General features: G+C 36.8%; 4 protein-coding genes across 8 annotated transcripts in view; 2 read left to right on the plus strand and 2 right to left on the minus strand.

Moving 5' to 3' along the window:
- LOC108755998 (F-box only protein 44-like) overlaps positions 1-802 on the plus strand; it is a 2,044-nt gene extending 1,242 nt beyond the window's left edge. The window contains exons 2-4 of one of the 2 annotated variants that reach the window (XM_018499521.1): positions 1-141; positions 248-427; positions 776-802. In XM_018499521.1, coding sequence (XP_018355023.1) covers positions 1-141; positions 248-412 — 306 coding nt within the window. In that variant the 3' untranslated portion in view covers positions 413-427; positions 776-802. Of the gene's footprint in view, positions 142-247; positions 546-775 lie in introns of those variants that run through there. The other variant, XM_018499520.1, reaches the window with a different exon arrangement.
- On the minus strand, positions 691-5,066 carry LOC108755997 (protein inturned). 2 transcript variants are annotated; one of them, XM_018499518.1, is made up of 12 exons: positions 4,937-5,066; positions 4,673-4,878; positions 4,297-4,597; positions 3,815-4,087; positions 3,610-3,666; positions 3,256-3,512; positions 2,920-3,009; positions 2,505-2,838; positions 2,061-2,398; positions 1,660-1,991; positions 1,306-1,472; positions 691-1,210 (listed from the first exon to the last, which is right to left on the minus strand). In XM_018499518.1, exons 2-12 carry the CDS (start codon positions 4,825-4,827, stop codon positions 743-745), a joined length of 2,772 nt encoding a protein of 923 aa, XP_018355020.1. In that variant the 5' UTR covers positions 4,828-4,878; positions 4,937-5,066; the 3' UTR covers positions 691-742. The 2 variants fall into 2 exon arrangements, with proteins under 2 accessions (XP_018355020.1, XP_018355019.1); XM_018499517.1 differs by having other exon boundaries at positions 3,595-3,666.
- Positions 5,067-5,471: 405 nt separating this feature from the next.
- On the minus strand, positions 5,472-9,002 carry LOC108755763 (cell division cycle protein 20 homolog). Of its 2 annotated transcripts, none has more exons than XM_018498998.1 (8): positions 8,780-9,002; positions 8,388-8,546; positions 8,082-8,194; positions 7,909-8,000; positions 7,287-7,578; positions 6,909-7,206; positions 6,322-6,638; positions 5,472-6,187 (listed from the first exon to the last, which is right to left on the minus strand). In XM_018498998.1, exons 2-8 carry the CDS (start codon positions 8,498-8,500, stop codon positions 5,859-5,861), a joined length of 1,554 nt encoding a protein of 517 aa, XP_018354500.1. In that variant the 5' UTR covers positions 8,501-8,546; positions 8,780-9,002; the 3' UTR covers positions 5,472-5,858. The 2 variants fall into 2 exon arrangements, with proteins under 2 accessions (XP_018354500.1, XP_018354499.1); XM_018498997.1 differs by having other exon boundaries at positions 8,064-8,194.
- A 552-nt stretch (positions 9,003-9,554) lies between these two features.
- The window catches only part of LOC108755935 (mothers against decapentaplegic homolog 3), a 28,567-nt gene continuing 27,614 nt past the window's right edge, over positions 9,555-10,507 (plus strand). For both annotated transcript variants that reach the window (XM_018499379.1, XM_018499380.1), the window contains exon 1: positions 9,555-10,215. In XM_018499379.1, coding sequence (XP_018354881.1) covers positions 10,013-10,215 — 203 coding nt within the window. In that variant the 5' untranslated portion in view covers positions 9,555-10,012. The remainder of the gene's footprint in view (positions 10,216-10,507) is intronic.

Below are 10,507 nucleotides of genomic sequence, written 5' to 3' on the forward strand. Positions count from 1 at the left end.
AGCGAATGGTACAGCTGTCGATGGGACTGTCCAGCAAAATATCAATTGGAAGTTAAATTAATTGGTGTTGACGAAGACCAAATGGATAAGTTTAAATTTGAAGATATTCTAGAAGGAGAGAAACAGAATAGATGGCTGCAAGTGAGTGTTGGAGAAACAGAAAAAAATTTGTATTTTACGTAATAAAAATTGAAATATGGCATACATACAATCTTCAATTTATATATTTTTGTATGCTTTATCGCAGGTTTCACACGTATTTGAAAACTATGGAACTGGTCTCAGAGTTATCTCCTTTGAGCACAGTGGGAGAGACAGATTGTATTGGGCAGGACATTATGGTAGTAAAATGGCTGGAGCATGTGTTTCTGTGAAAATTCCTGAGAATATTTGCACTTGCACTTGTAAATAAATATAATTACAACAGGTATTACCAAAGACAGAGAGGTCAAACTAGACAAGTTAGTTTATGAGGGATTTTCCCTCTGCTTTTTTAATAAAAAGTTTTATGTGATAAAAAAATCATTGATTTCAATGAAATAAAAAATGAGTACCTACGAATATATATATATATAAAATGTTAAATATGTAAAATTTTGTATAAAATATTAACTGTAATTACTTAATATGTTTTTATTATCACAGTTGCAAATTAAAAATAATTCATATACAGTGTTGCATATATATAATAAAAATTTATTCAAAATATGCGTATTTTCTGTATACATACATAGTGTAAGTGTTATGAGTGTAATCGAAAAGCTATTTCGATTAGATTCTGAGGTGCAGAGTCTTGATGGCATACGTACAATTCCTTTGGATGAGGGCTCGTATATAGGCGTCCAATTACCCAAAAAGCTGTATTTTCCCATTCAAATAATACACCGTGTTCTTTAACAGCGATTAAACTTTTGTTGATTACCGTTTTATCTATATCTTGATTCAACATCTTAAATCTTACTGTATTACGTAACAGTTTATGAATAACATGTACACACTTATTAAAGTTCACAAGAATCTTGTTATCCTTTGATGTATTTTGAATAGGTATTGATGTTAATAGAATTCCTTCCACCATGTCCAATTGAACATAATGATACAAATAATTTTTATCACCTGCAGTTAATTTTTGAGGTATTAAATATTCTGCTTGGTTTAACAAGTTCTCTCGTATATTGGATATATCCATTGTAAGCACGTTACTATCACTCTATAAGAAAGTATTGATAAATGTATTAGTATTTGAAACAAGCACGCATATGTATTTTTTAAAAAAGAGAAAGAGAGAGAGAGAAAGAATGTTACCTTATATATATCGATATCTGAATCACTGTCATCCGAATATCTCGATGCCGAATTGATCTTCTCTCTGATTGCTCGTCTTCCAAGTATAGGCATTGCCTCATCGCTCATTTCGCTAACACCACCTGTTCCTTGGCTGAGTGAATCTTCGGACGTTTGTAAGGAATACACTAAAACATGTGAAAGGGTACATATATACTCGTAAAATAATACACATATAAGAAATGAAACAATTTATATAGTACATATTATCTTATGTATATTGTAAAAGTGACAAAAAGAATTAAGATATAGCATAAGAAATATTTGAATTGATTTCATTATTGATATACAATACTTACATACATTGAAACTTACCAGAACCCAAGATCACAGGATTTTCTTCAGGATTTCGTTTTTTCAAGATAGAAGGCAATTCTTGCGGTTTCTTACTAATAGCAGGATTGACATTTTGCTTAGACGATACAGTTTGCGCGTCGGACGTTGATTTTATCAAACCAAATAGGTTTTCCGTTATACTGGATGACGCTTTCGTTGTTGTATGTTCCTCATATGGTATTACTTCAGGTCTGGTGTTGGATGTAATCCATTTCGACGCCAAGACTGTGACTCCTATTTTTTGTACATGCTTCAATGTCTCTTGAGCCTCTTCCACGTAAAATACATCTGGGCCAATCGCGTCACTGTATCTAATAGAATGATATAACTTGAATAAAAAGCAATATTTAGACTATTCATGTAAAATAATACACACTCACTTTGCAGTGCATCCGCCAGATTCTAACAGCACCGCTAATAAATCATGCCCATACCCGACAACCAATAAAAACCATTTTCCATTTGATATTAATAACTGGCTGCTGTCGTTGCTATCGATATTGCCACGATTGCAAGACGAGGGATAAATTTGTTTCCACAGAACTAGGCATTTTACTTGTTCTTGGCTCACCAGATTTAATAAACCGTTATGTCTCAAGAACGAATGTACGTCGATCAGATCTTCGTGAGGCAAATGAGATCCTAGAAGATGGCTCTTGTGATAAATACAGCTCCCTAATATAGTATATAATCTTTTACAATCCATAGGATCTTCGTTCTGTTAAATATGCATCTATTAGATACAATCAATGTAGATTTATACCTTATAACGTAAGCATATTTATTAATTATTTAAAATATAATTATAATGAGTATCGATATACCCAGTCTCTGTAATCCATAGCTTCCATCTCGCTTAACGCAGCGTCTATTTGAATTTGCGCATCTCTCGGTAACTGTATAAAGCTTGCGACTGAAAAAGCGCTTCTAAATTTATAATTCTCCACACTTTCAGTACTATTTTGTGGCTTTTTTTTAATATCAGCTTCTTTGTAGGAATCTTTAATATTTGTTAATCTGTGCATAATTAGAGTGAAAAAATGATCCAAAAAAGACTGGTTCTCCACAGAAGTAAAGCACTTTGTTAGCGATTGATAGGTAAATTCCAATGTTCTGACAATGTTTTCTGTAATCTTTATAATCTCCTGAGAGGTACAGCTACAAAGAAGTAATTGATAAAATTCATGTTAAAATAATTGCTGTATTCTTTCCAATACTGTACTCTGAAGTAAAATTCACCATTTGCCAGGTAAAGCTATCAAAAGTAATTCATTTTCACGGGATGTATACGCAATATGCGTTTCTTCTTCGCCTATATAGACAGTTGTACTAAAAATATATACATTATGCGACGTCCAGAAAATCGCAGTACCCGTAGTACTTCAGGAAGTGATTCAGTATCCGAAAAGAAGGAAAAAAAATATATAAATCCCTTCCCAAGTACTGCGGGCGATTTTCTGGACACTATATGTATATAATATTATACATATATATTTTTTAAATATAATAATTGTATGTATCTGGAGATACAGTAGCGTTTCGGCGTTAAGAAAAGCAAAGCGTCATATAATATACCTGAGTGGTTCTGTGCCCACTATACTGGGTAATAAATGATTAAGAGTTATAAAAGCTCCTCTTGCTATACATAGAGAAGAATGGACATTTTTAGTTTCGGAGCGCGGGAACGTATACAATACGCCTTGCAATTCTTGTCCCATTTCCGAAAGATCCGCAGTTTTTAAATATGTTACGCCCAACGGATAATTCAACAGAGATTCCATGAAGAAATTACTGGATTCTTTATTCACCAAATACTGGGCCAATATCGATTGCTAAAAATGTATGATATGATAAAATCTTATCTCATACATATCACGTACTCTTACTATCGTATTTATAACGAAAACTAATTACTTTTGGTTCATTTACTTTTGGTAACTTTGCAGTAACATCAACACCAGCTACTCTTTGCAGTTCTAATGTTACCTGTGAGTAGAGAATTTTTTAATTTTTTCTTAAAAAAATTAAAATAGATTCGAATTATTACAATTACACATAGCAAATTCCTGAAAAAAATCAACCTCTCTTATTAATCACGATTACTTATCAATTATTAACATATATTAAATCTCACATTTGATGGCGTAGTGATTTCAGATAATATCCGATCTAAATTCTGAAAAGTAACATTGTTCGAATTGATGCTCCGTAACCAGTCCCCGATTTTTATATTTCTCTTTTTCATAGCTTCACCATCGGGTATAAATCCGGCCACCATAACTCTCACTTTGTCCGAGAATGCACTTGGAGTAATACCGAAGTACGCTTCGCATAAAGTTGCCCTTCTTCCTAGTTTATGTCTTCTCTCAGGATCGACCCATAATGTGACTTGTCGAATTTCTCCTGCCTAATCATTATAGACAATTACATACATCAACAGATATAAGAAGCGTATTTTATGTGACATTTTATTATTTGTCATGTTAAATTTATTAAATTACAGTTAAATTTCGCTTTTAATTCACGTGTTTTAAAATCATTTACTTTTAAATGTTTCCAAAATAGATATATTATAGTTTATCGCTATTATAGTGCACCGAATGCTTCAGTTAGTACCTGGAAATCTTGAAATTTCACCTCCTTGCTCCCATCTCCTTTTTCTTCAGCAGTTGCATTATTTGTCGCAGCGCTATTGTTAATCCTTTTATTTCTCGTGCTCCATCGCTTGCTTTCCTTGCGTCTAATAAGACGAAACAGTTTGCCAGCTCTCGTACTACGGCGACGTGTTAATTCGGGCTGAGGGCTTTCGATGTCATTCTCCAAAATAGTAGGATTCTCGAGTAGACTTTCCTCTGCGGATTCTACATAGAATACTTCTCCGGTGGGTCCGATCTCCGATTCCCATTCAACCACAGAGCTGCGTTTAAGTATTATTAAATCGTGGAGAAATCATTCACATCTATTCACAAATACACCTGATTATTGAATTTACCTGCCGGTGTCTGAGTAATATGATCCTGTACTGGAACCACTGTCACTTGCCCACCAATCGTGATCATCCTCATTGTAGATATCCGTAGAGTACGGCTGATCGGACTGCTCGCATTTGGATTTTAATAAAGCATTTTTGTTCTCTGCCTCACTCATATTTCGTTGAAAATTATTGTGTCAAATAGCTTGATTTTATAACATCTAATTCTGCAATTAAGACATGAACTAATATATATAATATTATAATATTAATAAGTAGGTATACCATATCTTTCTGCATTAATATCCTATGATATCCTATTGATAAATAATATAATATGTCTAACAATTATTATTTCACTTGCATTTTAGTTATTGTATATAGGTAGACTATATGTATAGTTTAGGCAAGTGGATAGCCTGACAGCCCTGATAGTCCTATTACCCGATACTACCTGAATGCACCTGTGTAGCGTACCTGAACACAAGGCTTGCCTGCTTGCTTGCGCGGAGGGAAAAGAAAAGGAGTGGGGATGTGATGAGCACCTTTTTATTATAATATGCGTGAAAGGTAGTAAGATTCCTTTACATACGTAATGCTGAAAGTGAAGAATCAGATGATTTTTAAATATATATATTTCTAAATTTATGAAAAATTCCAAATAACGTAATAAAAATAAGAAAAACTTTTCTTGAAAAATTGAAAATTATAATAAAATTTAACAAGATAGTCATAAAAAGCTTATTACGAAATAAAAGTTACTCAACTTACTATAAAAAAATTTATTTTTACTTCTTACAGTTGTATAATTACCCTAAAAATGATTGTTGCAAGTAGAATCTGAATATAATTTTCATATAATAAAAGTTAGAGATGTAATACGCTAACGCAAGCTTGTTTGTACTTCAATTATTTAACAATAATATGTTCTTATATCTACTTTCTTCACCGATCGTACATGTATCCGAAATGCAATCTTGGGTCTATCAACATTAAGTATTTACTTTTGTATTTTTTTTCTCTGTACAAAATGGATCAATCAATTTATTCGATACGTCAATATTTTTATGTTCGATAATATTCGACCGTGTCATATATCTATATTAATTCTATTTATATTATATACCTGTATATACCGATCGCAAACAATCAGTTAGAAAAATAAATACTGGAATGATCGCTAAGCAACATACATTGCATGTCGATTTTATCGAATCGATTGTTTGAGCCTAGACGCAACTGATTTTATATCGGTAGATTCTTTTTTTTTCTGTGGATCCACTTGAAAGCACTTCCACAATCTTAACGTTTCGTCGGCACCAGCGCTAAGCACTGTAGTTCCATCCGGAGACATGGCTAAATGTAAAACGCGACTGGTGTGTCCGGTAAGTTCCGCGAGCTTCGTCATCATCGGATATTTCCAAATTGTTAGCTGATTTTGCGCATATCCGTGTCCAGAAACAATCTCTTTGTAGTTCGTAGACCATAGCAAAGCGCAGACCTGAGACTTTGTGTCTATTGTGTTCAAACAGGCACCTGTGATAAACAAAAAAATCGAATCGTGTGTTATATATAATTTTTATTTTATTTTTATTACTCGTATTTTTTTTCTATAAATTTAATATGCTTTAAATAATTATAATTTACAAATTGCCTCTCCTGTAACTTGCCTGAGTTGCAATTCCAAAACCTAATGGTCCGATCAGCGGTACCACCGCCGCTCGCGAGTACATTGTTTTGCCAAGGACACCAAGCGAGCGCTTTTACGGCAGCTTGATGCTGATTGAACGAATAAACAGGTTGCGTCTGAGAATGCCTTTGCCCGGCGATTGACGACCAGATTTGCAGCATATTGTCATTGCCACCACTCGCCAGATATTGCCCATCAGGCGACCATTTCAAGCCACACACTTCTTGAGCGTGTGCGTTTATAGTTGAGATCAAATGATCTCGGTCTCTGACATCATGATGCACTATTTTACCAGACCTTTGAAACAATAATGTAATTTTAGTCTTACTTCCAAAACTCGAATTTTACTTTTAGTTTCAATCTCAGTTACATCTCGGTTTTTTCACTTTAATGTTATGTAATTTTCCAAAATCTTTTAATAAATGTACTTAATTTCAAATAACTATTATATTTATCAATCTAATCGATAGCTTTACGAAATCGTTCTCTATAAGGACCAATTCTTTAAAACTTATGGGCAACAATCACAAAAATTAACAATCCAATGCATTAACAATCGGTGCATACCTGCAGCCGCTTGATAGTACATGAGAATTCCAAGAAAGAGAACCAACTCTGGCTGTATGTCCGTTCATAACGCGCATTCTTTTCATTTGACTGCAATCCCACAATTCTGTATTTCCTACTGTGGTACCCACTGCTAAACATGGACCTTCTTGAATCCATGCAACGGAACATACGTAATCATTCGCTTCCAACTCAAATAACTGTTCTATAGTACCAGTTCCAGCGTTCCATAAATAAACGTTAGCACCTAACGCTACAGCTAAGATATTATTGTTTGACCAATCCACCAAGTTTAAATCTGTAAAAATTATATTTTTTTTCATTCAAGTGTTCTTTCATGCCTTTAGTAAATAAAAAACGCGAAGGTAGGTCGCTTACAATAATCATCGATAATTTCAGGTGCATCCAGTATTCTGTCAGGGGCTTGCGGTATGTATCTCGTGGAAGCTCTGACACTAGCTGGCGTTTTAGTTTGACTGTACAGGACTTTGAGAGGATTCTGATATCCTTCTGGTGGCGCTGGTGCTTTAATTTGATAAGATAAAACTCGCGCATTATTTATATCACCACCATGAAGATTTTCTCCTATGAGACGCTGCATCTCTCGTTTCTTAGGACTCATTTTATCAGCTTTGTCTTTATCTTGTTCAGCATTTTGTTGTTGAAGAATCTAAAGTAGAAAAAATAGCGCATAAATATGCTAAGGAAATTTCAAATATCCTATAAAGAATTTTTCATCAATGAATACATTCAGTACACAGTGAACAAAAACCATCATATATAAATTGGCATAAAGATATTTCTTTAGTATTAATATAGAAACAATTATGGAATTTTTGATACACTTTATTGTACGGTTATATAAAATATATATTTTATAATTTAAGATATTTGTAATTTACTTTTACTCGAATTAAATTAATACACAACGACTTTAATGTTCACCAATGCACACTAGTGCATCCAACTGAATTTGCTGTTAGTCACAAATATTTGTTACCTTGAAATGGCTTAATTCGAAATTAGTCGTAGCTCTCGATGGAATGAATCTATCACCACCACTGGGTGTCTTGGCTGGAGTAGTGGCTCGACCTATAAAATGCAATCAAAATTTTATTTCTTTCATTAACAATGTATAAATACTAGGAATTTTACTTGGAGACTTCTTGATACATTTGGAGGGAGTTTTCTTGGTCTTGCAATCATTTTTCTTCGTCGGGGTCTTTCCTGATACACTGCTTGTGAAAGAAGTAATTTTCTTTGACGAGTTTAAACTGTGATTAATGCTGCAACATGAGGTACATGTTTAAGGCAATTTGATTTGCATCAAAGCCAATGTATTTGCATGCACATCTAACAAATTCACTCAACGTTCAAAATTCATGTAAATTCATGTAACTATAATGTAAATTGATGGTATAAGAATTTAATAATAAAATACTAATAATCAGATTTCTCGATAAAATTTAAGGCAGTTACCTTAAATTCGATGCTTCCATGCATTTCTTTTGCCAACGTGGAATTGCGCCCTTGATAGCGTCATCCATGCGAGTTAAATTGTCGAGCTCCTTCATGAACCTCAGGTGCGACATAACGAACAAACGCGACCTCGAGTGTCCTCGAGTGAACGATCGACCGCTAGAAAAGTTTTGAAACAAGTTGAGGACGAAACCCGATATATGTATACACGCGTCGACGAGATGGGAGATGATCAATGCCGAATTATTGTTGAAAAGATAAGAAACGTGTCGAAAAACAACCAGTTGGAAAATTGTAACACCACTTGATCAATTCAATTTCTACCAATTTCTACGTCTAGGATGACGCATCGGTCAGTGTAGCGTGTACGTACATATGTACGTTGTACATACCAATGTCGCGTGAATCCTGATATTCCTGATTCCTGTCGCTTGCGTGAGGCGAGAACGTGCTTTAAATGGATGGATATCACGCGATATCAAGAAGAGATTTTAAAAGAACGTTGGATTTTAAACGCCACCGGTCATTTCCTGTTTTGTTTGCGCAGATGTCGCCACACGCTTCCAGTAGCTAGGTCCCTACACTTATGCAGCGAATCTTCGGGCCTACGCACAATAGAACAAATATTAGGAACAGGAATAGATATTATTTATTTCAGCCTATCAGATTCACCGGTTACATCGGAATACACGAATACATGGTTTATAATAGGCCGTAACCGTAATCTGGGGTCATATATTCTTGAACAAATATCGCATACGAAAGTAGCAATTTCGTATACAATCGACCAATCACAATCGAGAAATCATTTTCGTCATTTTCGTCATTTTCGTGCAAAAATGATTTATATGTACTCAAGAATAGGGCCACAGTTTGTCACAAAGCGCCTGTTGATGTCCTCTCGTTGATATCCTATTAAGTCTTCACATCTAGAAGAATAAACCAATAGCAGCGAGCGTTCACTCAATTGTTGAATCCGCCGAACGCGCCTTCGAGACAGAGGTCTCGACTATAAATCCTGGCGCTTGGCGGTGCTGGCAAACCTTAAATGAGGTGAGAGTTTGCTCTTCTAGTAGTTCTAGTTTCTCCGCGCTCCGCAACCGGCTGACCGATGATGGTCGATCTCGGCCGAGCGGGGCCGAGCCGTGCATTCACAGTAGATTGCGATACATTGGAGTACGCTATGGCGGCCGTGACGAGATATTTGCCGTCTGCGTGCGAGTCGCGAGAGTGAATGATCTTGTTGTGTACGGGGCTCGTGAGCGCGGGTCGCGAGTCACGAGTAGCGAGCAGCGAGTCGCGAGTAGCGATCCGCGATTCGGCAATTCGGCAATTCGGCAATTCGGCTGGGAAGACAGCGCGCGCGCGCTCGTGCACATATCCGCCGTGGCCGATCCGTGAGTTTCTCTCGTGAGCCGGGCTAGGGCGACCTGGGGTGACCTGGGACGGCCGGAGGCGCCGTGCGAGGCAAACGATACTAACACCATACGCGCATCACGGCGACTGACGACTGACGAGAGTGACGAGAGTGACGAGTGACCGAGTGACGACGACGACGACGACGACGACAAGACAAGCCGTCGGAGCGGCCCCGATGCGGGTCGCGCGCGCTCCTCTCAGGGCAAATGATGACTTCGATGCTGCCCAGCTTTAACCCGCCTATCGTCAAGCGGCTGCTGGGCTGGAAGAAGGCCGAGAGCGAGGACAAATGGAGCGAGAAGGCCGTTAAGAGCCTGGTGAAGAAGCTCAAGAAGTCCGCGGGCCTCGACGAGCTCGAGAAGGCCATCACGACGCAGAGCTGCAACACCAAGTGCATTACTATACCAAGGTACGCACACACACACACACACACTTGTATATATTTTTGCCGCTTAATTGCTCCTTGTTCGCCGATATCGTGATACTCGTGATACTCGTGATAGTTGTGTTTGATATGATGCATAGAAAGAGAGACAGAGAGAGAGAGAGAGAGAGAGAGAGGGAGAGAGAGAATTACACTGAAACGATGCAGACAGAGAAAGAAAGAGAAAGATGGAGAGGAGAAATCGCGCGAGCGCTCCCTCATATGTGGCGCGTCGCGTCTGCACACACGCACGCACACACGCGCGCACACACACACG

The sequence above is a fragment of the Trachymyrmex septentrionalis genome, unplaced genomic scaffold (assembly GCF_001594115.1).
Source record: "Trachymyrmex septentrionalis isolate Tsep2-gDNA-1 unplaced genomic scaffold, Tsep1.0 scaffold9, whole genome shotgun sequence".
Taxonomy (NCBI): domain Eukaryota; kingdom Metazoa; phylum Arthropoda; class Insecta; order Hymenoptera; family Formicidae; genus Trachymyrmex; species Trachymyrmex septentrionalis.